Source organism: the organism of the source record quoted next, unplaced genomic scaffold, assembly GCF_019419815.1.
Source record: "Pyrus x bretschneideri cultivar Hongxiangsu unplaced genomic scaffold, Pyrus_bretschneideri_v1 Contig43, whole genome shotgun sequence".
In the NCBI taxonomy this organism is placed as follows: domain Eukaryota; kingdom Viridiplantae; phylum Streptophyta; class Magnoliopsida; order Rosales; family Rosaceae; genus Pyrus; species Pyrus x bretschneideri.
In genome coordinates this window covers 3,837,126-3,853,399 of record NW_025999757.1, presented here as the reverse complement: position 1 = coordinate 3,853,399, position 16,274 = coordinate 3,837,126, and the positions used below count along the sequence as shown (strand labels likewise).

At 34.4% G+C, this 16,274-nt stretch overlaps 2 protein-coding genes across 7 annotated transcripts in view; one reads left to right on the top strand and one right to left on the bottom strand.

The window, feature by feature from the left end:
* The window catches only part of LOC125469507, an 80,444-nt gene extending 78,138 nt beyond the window's left edge, over window positions 1-2,306 (bottom strand). For 2 of the 6 annotated variants that reach the window (XR_007251792.1, XR_007251793.1), the window contains exons 1-4: window positions 1,756-2,282; window positions 1,288-1,357; window positions 1,042-1,152; window positions 827-872 (exon numbers count right to left, since the gene is read on the bottom strand). The gene's annotated coding sequence lies outside the window, so the exon portion shown is untranslated. Of the gene's footprint in view, window positions 1-826; window positions 873-1,041; window positions 1,153-1,231; window positions 1,358-1,755 lie in introns of all 6 variants that reach the window. The other 4 variants (XR_007251791.1, XM_048566899.1, XM_048566900.1 and 1 more) reach the window with 4 other exon arrangements.
* Window positions 2,307-7,690: 5,384 nt separating this feature from the next.
* Window positions 7,691-16,091, top strand: LOC125469494 (disease resistance protein RUN1-like). The gene is made up of 6 exons (XM_048566876.1): window positions 7,691-8,372; window positions 12,455-13,553; window positions 13,647-13,946; window positions 14,126-14,974; window positions 15,075-15,693; window positions 15,803-16,091. The coding sequence occupies exons 1-6, from the start codon at window positions 7,861-7,863 to the stop codon at window positions 15,970-15,972; spliced, it is 3,549 nt and encodes a 1,182-aa protein (XP_048422833.1). The 5' UTR covers window positions 7,691-7,860; the 3' UTR covers window positions 15,973-16,091.
* Window positions 16,092-16,274: the final 183 nt, after the last annotated feature.

The window sequence follows — 16,274 nt, the reverse complement described above, 5'->3', positions numbered from 1 at the left end:
CAATTTTTTTTGCTTAATCCGGCTAAGGCTTATATGAGATCAAAGCAGGAAAGATTTGTGCTGACATCCTTGGGAAAATTTGAAATCTGGCTTCATCTTGACTATCCTCAGATCAGAAAACAATACCTAACTGATTTACCTTCTATGCCAACATTATGCTTTTGACAACAACAACAACTACCTACCCTCTAGAGTGGTTATTTAATTGATGTTTCCTTGAAAGCTGTAATCAAAATCACAAAGTGTCTAATTTTTGTTGATCTACTCTGAACTTCCCACCTAATACGCGTAAGCCATCACATATTTGGTTTGGCTTGTTCTCAATCAGAACTAAGCACAAACTTCACTACAATTCAGCAGACCAGCTGGTCCAAGCTTAAGCTTTATGCTTTGTGTTTTGGGATAAGCTTGGGCAAGGCTGAGCTCAATCCATTCCTCTTGATTAAAACTCGTACACTCTTGATAATAGCATAGTACCATCATAATCTGACTAATTATAGTAACTGTTGTAGTGGAACTTCTGAAATTTGAGGAACCCTCACAATCATATGAATAGAGGAAACTTGAAGCATTTCCTTAAAGTTTGATTTGATAAAATCAAACTCTGTCTTAGCTAATTGTATAGTTACAAGCTAAACGCACTTTACGAGAATTTAAACGGATATTAAAAACTTCAAACACAAAATGTAATACACCAAGCATAGCAAACCTTTCACATATTGGCAATTCTTGTCATGCTGAAAATGATAGATTATGCCCAACAACGGAGAGCCAAATTATATTACAAAATAAATATAATAGTTTGATAAATGTAGTTTGTACATACTATATGTTGCTTGAAAGATGGAAGAAGGGTTCTTCCCAACGAAAGCCTGTAACAAGAAATATAGCATGATGTGATAAATGTTATAGCATATACAAATGGCAATATCAACAAATCACAATAATGTATAAAGTACTTTTCATATTACCGCAAGGTATGAAGATAAACTACAGACCAAGTAGTAATAGGTAGGCAACAAATTTTTATGACAGTCATACCTCTTGTAGTTCTGCTCAAGAATCCAAAGTTCTCTTTGATGAGTCGACTAGATCAGGATATGCTGCATTGACGCCTTCATGTGAATCACAAAATAAAGACCTAACTGGCTCCTGCAGACAACCTCTCAGGTAAGAACATAACATCTTAACATGTCAAAAAGCTACAAAAAAAGGAAAAAGCTAAAGCGACCTGTGGTAATCTATTTCATGGATATTACAAGAGCTATTATTTTGAACAACACACACCTTTTGGTTCTTTACTGCTTGACCTTTAAGATCTTCGTCCTTATGACGCTTTAGATTCTTTAAAATATCTCTGCATGGGAAGAGGGAATAAACGAAGAACAAATTAACTTCATGTCAGCCTATATCCATGTAAGATGTATGTTCCTTCCTTTTATCTCGGACTGAAGAATTGCACATGTATATATAACTCCACTTTGTGTTTTCATAATAACTAAATTAAATAGATACTGAAACTTAGCGTCGAGCTAAGATGAAAATGGCACTAGTATTCAATTTCTATAGCTACACTGGCGGACTATTATATTATTCAATGACTTCTGTAACCTAATATCAAATTTGGCCACCAACCTCCAACTGCTATGCATATTATCTCTTATATTCACATTATTTAGCTCTATGTCTTCATTCTAATTAAGCATCACAAGTTCATAATTAAGCATAAAAGAATTGTGAACAGAAGTCTCTTACTGCTCCTGATGACGAAGATTGATGTATTTTTTCTCGAGTTCTTCCATCTCGGCATCTTTATTATCGTTTTGCCCATCACCATTTTCCTCTTCCCCCACTTCTCCTCCATCTTCTTCCTCCTCGCCTGCTCATCATCAAAGTCATCCTCTTCCTGCTTCATCCACAAACCATCAAATAACAACAAAATCACCAAAACAAAACCGAATGATTACCAAAACCCAATAACAGAATTTACAAATAAAAAACACTCAGCTCATCGTTGTCGAAATCGCCATCGTCCTTGAACTCATTGTCACTGTCACGAGCCTTTCTATCCATTGTGACGTCTGATCAAACACCCAAATATTTATACAATTTAATTCCACAAGGATTTAAAAGTTGATGGTACATACAATCTCATTCCAATATCCAAACCAATTTATGAATCCCAGATTCTAATTTTGAAGCTGAAAGGAGAAGAAAGACTGCAAGAGTTGAGAGAAGCACAAACGAGCCTCAGAAGAAGATGCAGGGTTTGGGTTTGGGTCTTGGGGTTTAAGCATTCATATGCAGTTTACCGAGCTGGATGACCCGTTTCGAAAACCCCAACCCGTCTCCTAAACCAAGTCCCAAAATCTATCGATTAATTTCCCCTTCGTAGAGCAAAAACATTTGGGCCTTAAATGGGCTTTATGGGCCAGTAAGGCCTATATGAGATTGAGCCAGACCCATCTCATTTGATTAGCATTTCGTTGCACAATCAATGCGAGCGACTTATTTATTATTACAATCTAGTGATTTTTCTCTTCATTTGTAAATAATAATTTTTAGGTTCGACTCATGTAAATGGCTAATTCAACACTAAATTATGACGTCATAGGCACTGGAGGTTACTTATCACAAGTCATAGGCGTAGAAATGAAATATAATGGTTGCCTGGAAATTCATTCCCATTCGACCAATGTGTGTGTGATATATATATATATATATATATATATAGATTGATTTATTCATATGAGTATGATGCATCTCATTAACTGGGCATATTTTTCTGCGATTAAAGTTTTCGTATCTTCTTGTTGAGTATTGGTAAGGATTGCAACCCTTAAGTCTATACGTAAGAATGACTTAACTACTTTGGCAATGCGCATAATGTAGTTGGGCAGAATCAATAACTGCTTATGGGTTTATGAGTTTGGTTCTGCAGAGTAGCGCAAAAAATGAGTTGCATTTTAAATTGAGGAAGTAAATCTCTGTTAGCGGTTGTGTAGCCTCTTTCTTTGCAAAAGAGAAGGTTTTTCTTATGTTAGTATGCATATGGCACAAAACTTGTGGTTGTGTACTGTAGATATATATGTGAGAGCTTCAAAGCCATAGTGATACGGAAACATGAATATTTGAGTTTTTGTCTCCCAATTAGCTACAAGATCATAATGCAATCTTTGATGTTGTGGCTGGGCATCTAAGGATATAGGCTATATGATTTGCAAACTCATTGATTGAATTAGCACATTTATAGAATGATGAGCACTTCCTGATAAAGGAGTAACACGTGAAGGCACTACAAAAATGAGTTTTGCTCATAGGCCATGTTAGTCATGGATAAAACCAAAGCCAATTCCTTTGCGAAGTATACACTGAAAGTGTGGGGGTCTTCGTAAAAGGAATGATGAGGCATTGAAATTGATGCTTATTGAGTAAGCATACACAATTAAATTAAACATGATGATGCTTATTAAGCAAGAATATGGATGGACATGTTATGAATTCAATGATGCTGGCTAATTTGAATTTTGATAACTTAAAGTCAAAGTACATATAGGTGGATATACAAAGGCATAATCTATAATGGAATTGAATACAGCCTTAAGGCTAGAGAAATGTACTTTGTGATAATTTAGCCGAGTAAGGGCTAAACACAATGTCCAAATTGTAAAGAGTAATTTGTTTATTAAAAGAGAGAGAATAAAAAGCAGTTATCTCTTATAATGATTAACTTTAAGGTATGAAGAGTTAGAGACCTTCCTACAAATACCTTAAATGTGGGGGAAGTCTACTTCCTAGTGTTAGCAAATTACTTCCAAAAGTCCCAACATATATATAATTTTGAGGACTTGAAATTGAGAAACAACTACTCTCGTATGAAATATAATTTCATAAGATGAATTGTATACACCATTAAAGATAGTCAACCAAAATGGTACCAATTATTATAGGTTTGACTAGAGAGTAAGTTGATCATCGAGGGGAATGAGGCTAAAGCCAACATAACTAATGAATTAGTCGGGCGGAAGCCTAACTTAGTTGATTGGAGATCCCAAGGTCTAAGTTCAATAGGCAAACTGGTTGGGCATGATTCAAAGAAGTTAACACACTATATACCTCATTTCTATGATGGAAGAAGTATGTTGTCTGCAGAAGTTTTAGGATGTATATTTATACTTAATGACAGTGATATCTTATAAATAAGAGGAATAGAGCAGACTATTCTTAATCAATGGTCACCTATGTGAGAGTAGAAGTGGGTCGCTTCTATGAGTATGAGATGGCTAAATTCTCTAAAGCTCTCATGAATCCGGGATTTGTTCAGTACCAAAATGAACACAATCGTATGAACCATAATATATTAGGATTAGTGATGTGTGTTGCTTATTTTCTCGGTTTACTACTGCGGTGAACAGTTCAAGATTCTATATTCATTGCGTCACCAAGTAAATCCGATAAGTATTCACTAGGGTAGATTCAAGTCCAAAAAACACCTCTCCCGATGCATCTCTTGTCCGCCTGTACTCTCAAATTCTTCCAAATTTTTCATTCATGTGGGGGATTGTTGGAAATTATATATTATAATATGAAATATTGTCATATATAATTTTAATAATTGAATGAAAAATATTGTCAACCAATTTCTTAGAAAGGTTATGTTGTTTAGGTGTATTCCCTTGATAAGTGATGTATACTTATAGATGAAAAGTTACATCTCTTTAATAAGTAGAAATTGGATTCTATATAAACCCATGAAACCATTGGTATTAGACATAGAAAAATAGAGTTAATTTTTACTCTTGAGAAATAGGGTTTCCCCACTTTGTTTCTCTCATACTTCGTGAGTCAAATTCCAAGTCGTGTCTTGAGAGTACGAAATATATAAAGTTCGCCAGAGTCTGAAAATTGAAGTGCTTTGACTTCATATTATAGATTGTTGAATCCTGGGAGATGGACGCCTACCGAACTACAAGCATAAGAGTAGAGGCAAAATTCTATCTTTAGGACATTGCATTTATGCAAGCTTCAATCTCCAAATTTGTTAGTTATTCTAACTTTCTCTCTAGTTGTTTATATTAATCTCATATATAATTGATGTTGTGAATATCTTTATGATTATTATCATTGGAATTATATTGTTATTTTTCATATTTTCTAGTATTGCTCCAACAAATGGGCGTTGAATTCACACACTGGACTTCACAATGTAAGTAGGAGACCTAAAGAGATTCAGTACAAGTGTGAGCAAGAGCACGATACTCATACTCCACACTAGAACGTCGTATAATTGGCTGCTATTTAGAGCTCTAAGAGATGAGATTGGGGCCAAGAAAAAGAAGATACCTAGAGGTGGATCGACAAGTGTATGGATGACTAACCCAATCTGCATCAGAGTAGCCAAGTAGAAACAAGTGGACCACAGTGAGGCCGAAACTAAGACCAAGTCTAACAAACCCTTTTAACATAAAGAAGAACACGTTCGACAGCAACCAAATGAGTCATAGTGGGACGAGCCATAAACTGAGCAATATGATTGACCGCAAAGGCAATACTAGGATGAGTTAAAGTGAGGTATGTAAGCGACCTGAGAAGGTGACGAAACTCAGTAGGATCAAAAGGAGGAGTACCAACCTGATTAGAAATCTGTGACAGTGTAAAATGGCGTTTCATGAATTTACGTTGCAGGGCATATTATCTTAATGATTTGATTATGATCAAATTGATTGCAATATATTTATGTTGAATCATACATTCTATTTATTGAAATAATAATTGTCATTATCATTATAGTTTGCTATCTGCCGTTGCATATGGTGGTTTATCACAAGCATCGCCTTGCAGAGCATCATAACCTGGGATAGAAGCACTTAGGTTTTCTCTACTTTCTTCCAGTAATTAGGTATACAAGTAGTTTTATATCTTGAGTTAAATTTGAAGCCATTGTCAACCTTTCTGTATAAAATTGCAGAGTTTGCTTTATCAATTATCAATTTCAACATTTTTCCTTTCAATTTTGGGTCAAATGTTTGTTGGTAGTAAGATTATAATTCCTCAGCTTAAGATATATCTTTTGGCAGAGAATTTAACAGAAGTTCAATTTCAAGCTGTACTTTTTCTTGGGACAGATTGTTGCACTGCCTCTCATCCCAACATTAGCAGCATCTGTGATACATTCAGTCAAATAGGAAAACATCACCTAAAAAAGCAGAAACCAACTAGAACATTCTCCGTGGCTCCAAATGACAGGTTACAGTTACTTAATTTTAATTATGTGGGTTCTTAGTTGGTTAATCATTTGACTGAGAATGCTGTACTCTACTACATCAATGTAACATCTCTTATCCCCGTGGCTAGAAACCAACCAGAACATTCTCCGTGGCTAATTGTCTTTCTAAGATTTAGTTTAATAGTTTGATCTATTTATCCCCTTTCACCTATCTACAGAATATCCAATGAAATTTATTTGAAGCTGCAACATCTCTTATCACATAACACCATGGCGTCATCTCCACGCTTGCAGCAAAGACGGTACCAGAAAAATCAAAGCAGGTCCCATAAGAAAAAACTGTGAAAAAAGACTACAAGTGATGCATTTTCCACTGGAAATGAGCATCAACAAAGTAATGCAGGATAGAGACATGGAGGTATGGGAATATGGTTTGAACTTTCTATTGTTTAAATTTTGGTAAGAAAAGCAAATTTAAACAGATCCACATGGCAACGGAACGCAAAGTAAGGGGGTTTAACATTTGATGTTATGTTGACTGAGCTTCTGGATTCAATCTAATTGGATATAATTATTTTTTTCCTTGCTTTTTGTCAATGTAAGTATAGTTGAATTACTGCAAACTATAATGCAATTTACACTTCAACTTATATTCTCATTTTAAATACTCTGTTTGCAGCTATGGAAACAAGTATTATTGTTGTGGCGGTATTGACTTGACAAAGTAGTTTGCAGGTGGAATGGGAATTGCAAAATAAATGTCAAGAAAATAGTAGATATTATACCATAAAACCATAAACCCTATATACTCATCTTTAGCAACTTTTAATAAGATAAACTAGTAATATAATAGAAGCGAGTTGTATTTTTTTGTAGTACTGTAAGGAAAAGATGATATATATGAATTCTTACTCTTCAACTCAATGTCATTGTTTATTTTGTTATCTTACACTATTATTTGGTTCATTGATGTATTTCTTCATTTATTCTTTACTAACCTCTTCGAATGACGTTTTCAAGCGTGCAAGGACCCTTTCTTTTAGGGATGTGTTATCCACACACTCTAAATTACTTCTCACACACCTCTTGTTAATTTATGTCTATTGATCTTCTTCAATTCATCCGATTCGACGATCGAAAACTAAAAAAGTACGTAAAAAGTAAAATGAGGTGTGTAGATATCATAACCCTTCTTTTATCACGCATTTTATACACAACTTAATTATGTTTTATTTCCTTTCTATTTGCAACAATAGGTGCAATTTTATTTTTAGGACTCTGCCACTGGCAGCCAGCCATGACTTAAAAGAAAAGCTTTTTGGGTCAATGCATGGGAACACGACCCATTTTATAATTGTTTGTGAATCTTCCTGGAAGTAGATAGGAAGGACCCCATACAACCTTTTGTTTTAATGTCTGCCACTAGCGGTCGGCCATGATTTATAGAAAGACTTTTTGGGTCAAGCATGGGAACAACCCTTTTTAAAAAGCATGGGAACAACCCTTTTTATAATTGTTTGTAAATTTTCCTGGAAGTAGATAGGAATAACCCAATTAAATATCCCCTGCACAGAGACATTTGCATTGCATCTAGCAAAGACCAGTTCTTTTGGTTTGAATATCGATCCACATCAATGGCTCTCGTGAGAACATCTCAAGGAACCTCCTCTGATTCCAAAAAATTTCAGGGTTATCGCTACGACGTGTTCTTGAGCTTCAGAGGCGAAGACACCCGCAAGACGTTTACCGACCACCTCTACACAGCCTTGAACAACGCAGGATTTCTCACGTTCCGAGACGATGATGAACTTGAGAGAGGAGAATATATAAGGCCGGGACTGCAGAAAGCGATCCAGCTGTCACGAGCTTCTGTTGTTGTGTTTTCAGAAGATTACGCATCATCCAGATGGTGCCTTGATGAGCTTGTGATGATCCTTGAACGCAAGAGGCCTCCCTCGGACCATGTAGTTTTACCAGTCTTCTACCATGTCGACCCGTCCCACGTGAGGAAGCAGACAGAAAGTATTGGAAAAGCATTTGCAAGACACCAAAAATCTCAATCGCCGGAAAAGGTGAAGGGATGGAGGAAGGCACTTGCAGAGGTTGCAGATCTAGCAGGCATGGTCTTACAAAATCAAGCTGATGGGTAACTTTCATTTTCTTCATTTCTCTTCTCTTTCTTGAGTCAAATTGATATATGATCTGTAGCGACCTTGATTTATATAGGGATGATATTAGATAGACTAAATTTAGAAGGAAAATTATTGAAACAGACTTCAAAACTTTACATTTTAACAAAAAAACCATCTAATAATTTTATTTAATCATAAGAACAAAAAGATAAAAAAAAAAACATAAAATATAAACATGTGTTCTTAGCGCGCGTTAAGCTTCATAAACAGTGTATTAAGTTTTATAAACAGTGTAGTACTATTAAGTTTTATAAACAGTATAGTACCATTAAGTTTCATAAACAGTGTAATACCGTTAAGTTTCATAAACAGTGTAATACCGTTAAGTTTCATAAACAGTGTAGTACCGTTAAGTTTCATAAACAGTATAGTACCGTTAAGTTTCATAAACAATGTAATAAGTTTCATAAACAGTATAATAAATTTCATAAACAGTGTAGTAAATTTCATAAAATAACAAGTGTGAGAACAGTCACTATTTTTTTTTTAGTTTTTTTAATATTAAAATTATGTCTTTTTCATTAAAATTTAAGTTATTTTATTCTTTTTATTAAAGTTAAGGGTCTTTCATTAATTTTTTTTTTCATTAAATAAAGTTATAGCATGGTTTTTGGATAAAATGAATTTAGCTCAATCTCTTTTCATGAAAGTTCCCAAATTTAGAAACATAATTTGCAAAATAAATGATGTGTTAAAAATGAGCACGTTTATTAACGTTTAAGTAATAAACTAATCATCAACTTTCATGTCATTTAATTTTTAAAATTTTATTTACAAATTTAGTTTACCTGAAATTTTCCTTTGTGTGTGTGTGTGTGTGTGTGTATATATGTATATATATAATTCAATCTCAGTAGTGGATAATAATCCCAATTTAAAGAAATCACACTTGGCTCAACTTAAAGATTAGTCATTTTCCGTTTTAGTCTACTGGTCACTTTGCTTAAAGTTTTTAGGCTAATGTTAGGTAGACTAAATTCGTAAACTAAGTAATGTGTGACTAATAAAAAATAATCACGTTAATCAACAGTTAAGTGATAATTCATCACTAATTTATATGTCATTTAATTTACAAAATTTAGTTTACAAATTAAGTCTTCTTAGCATTATCTATTTTTAAAAAGGTAATGGTAGAAAAATTAAATTTTTAGATAAAAAATGTAAATAATGTGTCACCAGCAAGAACAAGCATATTTATCAATGCTTAAGTAATAATTTATTAACTTTCATGTCAGCAAGTGTGGGAAAAAGTTAGGAGGTAATCTATGTTGTATTTGTCTATAGTCGGTATAAATTCTACGCTGTACTCCCTTCTTTTCATTTTAATTTCGTCAGCAGTCCTTTTTTTATTTTTCAAATAAAGGCCATCAACGTATGTTTGATTTATTAATTATCTAAATTCCCCACTTCATTATTCATTCATCCAATACTTCCGTGAGAAATGATGTCACATCCCAACATTTACAACCTTCTGCTAAAACTCACATTCATTCTAATTTAACTCATGTTATACTTACAAACATACTTGATTAGAACTCGAATATTAATATTACACTTCAAAAATATACAACAACCACATCATGCAGAAAAGTTTACAACCCAAAAAAAAAAAATGGACAAGCTTAGCAATGCACTGAGACATAGTGGTTCACTAAACATCCCCGCAAAATAAATGGACAAGCTTAGCAATGCACTGAGTCATGATACTTAGTAAGCTCTAGTCTATACCTTCACGATCTGCTTCTGAAATTTATAAAATCGAATGGAAACAAAACAAAAATATAGGTGTGCTCTTAAAGCTCAGTAAGTAGGGAGTAAGCATTTATTGAAACAAAAGATAACTGTATAACTCAGTTAAATTTCTCTTTTGCATAAAATCAAATTTAAGAACTATAGAACTTTGAATCATAGTATTAGCGAAACTAAAAGAAAGTTTTTAACATAGCAATACTTGTTAAGAAAAAGAAAAAAAAAACAAATCACACAATGCGATCCCTTCGCCGCAAATGGATCACACAAAAATGAGCTGAGCTCAACCACAAATTCACTTATCGGAACGAAACACATATGCCCTACTCACGAACTAGAAGGGATAGAGGGACCCAAGACACAAAAAGTATACAAAAACTTTCAGATAAATACTTATAATCAAATGAGAAAAACTCCAAAATTAAAGCAGCATATCTCTCTCATTCTTTTTTTTTAATTTTTTAATTTTTTAATTTTTTTACCTTTGCTCTTTCAAAACCCAGACCCTTAGCTTCCACCTCCTTCTAAAACTTCACTGCTGATCTCCAAAACTTCACTCTCTCTCTCTCTCTCTCTCTCTCTCTCTCTCTCTCTCTCTCTCTTCTCTTCTCTCTCTCTCTCTCTCTCTCCTCTCTCTCTCTCTCACAATCCCATTCTCTATCTCTCTGTTTTTTTTCTACCTCCCCAGACCGTTGGTTTCTCTTTATCCTTCTTATGTCTTTTATTTTTGTACTTTTTTTTACTGCCACAATCTTCTTATATATAAAGCCCACCATGAACAGTGACTTTTGGGGTCGCAAGTTTCTCAAAAAATAATTGGACAAAATGCCCATCAAACAAAAAACTTCAATTCAAAATAATGCATCAAATGTGATAGGGGTATTTTCATCATTTTAATAGTATTTTTTAATAATTAATTTTTTTTGTACACTTCTTTTTAATTTTTTAATTTTTATAATTAATACATCACAATATGATAGCAATAATGTGATTCAATCAGTTGTTCAATGATTTTGTTTTTAACAAACGATATTATCTACACTAGGGAGGAGGAGGTGGGCTTAACCTCACAATAAGCTAGCAATAATGTTATTTAATCAGTTGTTTATTAAATATTATTTTATCTATTCTTAATGTAAATTCAATAGAGACCGATTTTATTATGTGAATTTAGCTGCTTTAATTGGTTATTCATTTACTTTAAATATTTGACTTTCCTCAATTTACACATATAAATACATTTAAAACGTGTAATTCACACGTAACACGCCGTGATTAAAAAAAATAACTCATGCACGCGCATGCATTAAGGCTAGTATATATGAAGCCAACAAGCCCAATGAATAGTATTTTTTCGGTTTCACAAGCTTCGTAAAAAATATTTGGACAAAAATGCCCCTCAAACAAAAAACCTTCAAAAGCAATCCAAAATAATGCATCAAATGTGACAGGAGTATTTTCGTCATTTTAACAGTTTTTTTTAATAGGTATCTCACAATAGGCTAATAATAATGTGATTCAATCAGTTGTTCATTAAATATTATTTTCTCTATTTTTAAACATGTTCAAAACATCTTAAGAGGAGTATAATGCCTGTTATAAAAAAAAGTATTTTGCACGCGGATAATAATATGATTAAATTAGTTGTCAAATGATTGTTTTTTTTGTTTTTTAACAAACAATATTATCTACACTAAGGGGGAGGGGTGGGCTTAGCCACACAATGACTAGCAATAATGTGATTCAATCAGTTGTTTATTAAATATTATTTTATTTATTTTTAATGTAATTCTACAGAGACCGATTTTATTATGTGGATTCAGCTGATTTAATTGGTTTATGATGGGTTTCTTCTAACATGATCTAAGATTATTCATTTACTTCCTTTTGTCAATTTACACATATAAATACATTTAAAACGTGTAAATCGCATGTAGCACGCCGTGATTCAAAAAATACATTCTATACGCGTGCGAGCGCATGCATAAAGGCTAGTCTATCTTAAAGCCACTTGTCCCCTTCTAACCCAAAATGTTAGCAGCTTCCCTGAAGTGAAATCTTAATTGGGCAGCTCTATTCCACTAAAAACTTAATAATTGTTTAGGTGTAATAACAACAAGTGCCAAATTACTTAACTAAACACATATAACGTACCATACACGAGAGAAAACATCTACCACTTTCCAATTGATAAAAAACAAATTAAAAAAAAAACCTAGTCACATTAAGATGGTTTATTACACATGAAAGGTTTGATTTATTTTTTATTTTGTTTGCAAATTATTAGGTACGAGTCAAAGTTTATCAAGAAAATTGTTAAAGTGATTGGAGACAAGTTAAGTCGTACACTATTGAGTGTTGAACCAAAATTGATTGGAATCCAATTTCAAGTCGAACGCATCAATATGTGGTTACAAGATGGATCAAGTGATGTTGGTATACTTGTTGTGTATGGCATGTCTGGAGTAGGGAAGACAACCATTGCAAAACATGTTTACAATTCAAATTTTAGAAGCTTTGAAGGAAGTAGTTTCATTGAAAATATCAAAGAAAGAGCAGATCAACCAAATGGCTTAGTTCAAATACAAATGCAACTTCTTTCTGATATTTTGATCGGTAGAAAAGTGGAAATACAGACTATTAGTGAGGGAATAATTAAGATTGAAAGAGCCATAAGCTCTAGAAAAGTTCTACTTGTCCTTGATGATGTGGACCATATGGACCAATTGGATGCAGTACTAAAAATGAAAGATCGGTTTTATCCCGAAAGTAAGATACTTATAACAACTAGGCGTGAAAGATTGCTAAGAGCACATCAAGTGACAAAGGTGTACAAAGTTGAAACTTTGAATTACAATGAATCACTAGAGCTTTTCAGTTGGCATGCATTTGGCCAGGATCGTCCCATAGAAGATTACATGGAGCATTCAAAAATGGTAGTGCAACATAGCGGCGGACTTCCATTAGCTCTAAAAGTATTGGGTTCTTCTTTATCAGGGGAAAGTATAGATGTATGGGAAAGTGCATTGGAGAAGCTAAAAGTTATCCCTAATGGTGAAATCATGAATAAACTAAGAATAAGTTATGACAATTTACAAGATGACCATGACCAGAAATTATTCCTCCACATTGCTTGTTTCCTAATAGGAAGGGGCAAAAACTACACTGTTAGAATACTCGATGGATGTGATTTCTTTCCAATTGTTGGCATTCAAAATCTCATTGATAGATGCTTGGTGACAATTGATGGATACAACAACGTGCAAATGCATGACATGATCCGTGACATGGGAAGAGAAATTGTTCGCCATGAATCAGAAGAGTCTGGAAAACGTAGTAGATTATGGCGCCATAAGGATTCTTTCGAAGTACTGAGGGAAAAGAACGTAAGAAACATGCCTTTTATGTCTATATATGTATTTCTCCTTGTGAAAATTATCCATAATAATGTTTTAACTTTTTCTTTTCTTTTCTGTTAGGGTACACAAACAATTCAAGGTCTTGCCCTGGATATGCGTATGCATCTTGCAAACAGACCAATAAACACAAATGAGACCGTCTTGGAAACCAATGCATTTGAAAGGATGTGCAATTTACAACTACTCCATCTTAGTCATGTACGACTGGATGGATGTTATGCAGATTTTCCTACAAGATTAAGATGGTTGTGTTGGCTTCAATTTCCATTGGATTCTATACCTATTGATCTTCCTTTGGAGTGTCTAATTGTTCTTGAAATGCAACATAGTAGCTTAAGACAAGTCTGGAAAGGAACAAAAGTATGTTACTCTACGCATTTCAATTCATTTTCCTTATTTTGTTAGTTTTTTATTTGTTGACTAACTCCATGTGTTAAAATGAACTCCAATGTTTTCTTTAATTCGATAACTAATTTCTTATGTTAGATACTTATTTCATTGTTTTTTTTTCTTTTTCTTTTTTTCCTTTGTTTCCACAGTTTCTTCCATCGTTGAAGATCCTTGACGTCAGCCATTCCCATTCCCTCACTAAAATCATGGACTTCTCACTTTGCCCTAGTCTAGAAGAATTGATTCTTGTTGATTGCACCAGCCTAATTGATGTTCATGAGTCCATTGGAAACCTAGAGAGACTCGTGTACTTGAATACGAAGGATTGCAAGAATCTTAGGATGCTTCCGAAGAACATGTGCATGCTTAAATCACTTGAAAAACTCATTTTATCTGGCTGCTCAAATCTTGAAGAGTTTCCAGTGGAGATGATGAAGAAGATGGTGTCTTTGAAAGTTCTTGAAATAGATGGAATTCCAATAAGTGAATTGTGGCCAGAAAGAAGTTCAACTATCTTGAGTTCTTTTCCATGCTCTTTACTAGAGTTAAGTCTCATGGGGTGCAATCTTTATGATGATGCCTTTTGTAGGGATTTAAGCAGTCTATCCTCGTTGCGAAAACTAAAGTTAGGTGAGAATCCAATTTGCAGTCTGCCAGGTTTCATCAAAGGTTTGAGGAAGCTCGATAAACTCTCTTTCAAGGGTTGTAATAGACTCGAATCGCTTGTGGGGTTGCCGAAAGTACACCAAAGGATGAGTATAGCCGGATGCATATCATTAAGAAAAATAACACCTCTTTCCCCTGAGCCATGGTCTGCAACGTACAGGGTGGATAACAACTGGAATCTAGTTTACTGGCAGTACGAGTACAAGTTAGAGCCTATTGATAGAGTTGATGTGGAAATGATCAAACTTTTGGGCTTGTGCAACTTGGAATCCATGCCTACAATTCGAATGAACAGCCAATTATTCTCACATCCAAAAGTGAGCCCTGTCCAGGTGCGCCTCTCTCTCTCTCTCTCTCTCTCTCTCTCATGTCATGTATACAATGGGAAGTAAATGACTTACTAATGTTGTGATGATCATGGAAAATTCATAGGGACTATATCAATGTGGTATATTCAGCACATATTTTGTTGGGAATGAGGTTCCAGGCCGATTCAGCTATAAAAGTACCAAGTCCTCCATATCTTTTAGTGTCCCTTTACTCCCTTCTAGTCATAGAATCCGAGGCTTGAACATCTTTGCTACCTATGCAAACGAGGAGAATTCTAATTATCATGATGGTGGATGGGAATGGGTTTCAATCATAATCAAATTAAGTAATAAGAGCAAGGGTCTGAAGTGGATCTATTGCCCATTATTCTATGGTATCCCAGGTGGCGGAGAAGATATGATATGGTTGAGCCATTGGAAGATGGAGAATGAAACAATATTACAATGTGGAGATCAATTGGTGGTTTCAGTAATGACTGGACCAAATAAGTTGTTTCGGATAAAGGAGTTTGGTGTCGAGCTTATGCAAGAGCACCAGAATAATATGATGATAAGTACCCAACACAACACCAAATCAGATCCTAATTATCCATTTGTCATCGGGGGAGATTTGTCCATGTGGGAGCATATACCAAGAATATACTGCCTTGGTTTCGATGACGAAATTGTTAAAGAGAGATGGTTTAATCGCCTCATCATGGACACTGATGAAGAAGACACAGGTATGTCGTATTGTTGTATTGCAATGAATTATACTCCATCCAAACACTTCCAAGTCCGTCTGTATTCAATTCAAAAACATAAATATTATGTTATTTGTATGTTTTTCAGACAGAGAAGGGCAAGAGGATGAACCTGATTACATAATTGCAAGGACGAGAGCTGCCAGCAACAACTGCAGCCTCAGAGGCTGGAAGGTGCTCGTCACAGCTGCCGGATTATTTTTCACGCTTGCTCTAGTAGTTCGGTCCTCCATCTCCCAGAAAAAGAAGCGACAGTAGTCCACAAGCCATCCATGAGTTTGTAATTTTATTCGATAGAGACATCTTTGGGTTCCCTCCTTGTTTTCAAGATGTTTTCTGCCTTCAAAATATCGAAGTTTCAGATGTGTTCAACATCATCAAATATTGCATAAATATAGCATAAAATACATCCAACATTAGCGATACACAAGAATTTTTCTTCCCTGCCACTGATTGCATACAATCCTGTACTAGAGAAGATAAACAGATGGTTGTATACTAGCAGTAAATAATTGAAAAAAATGATTTTAAACATACAAGGGAAGGACGTATCTTTAGCA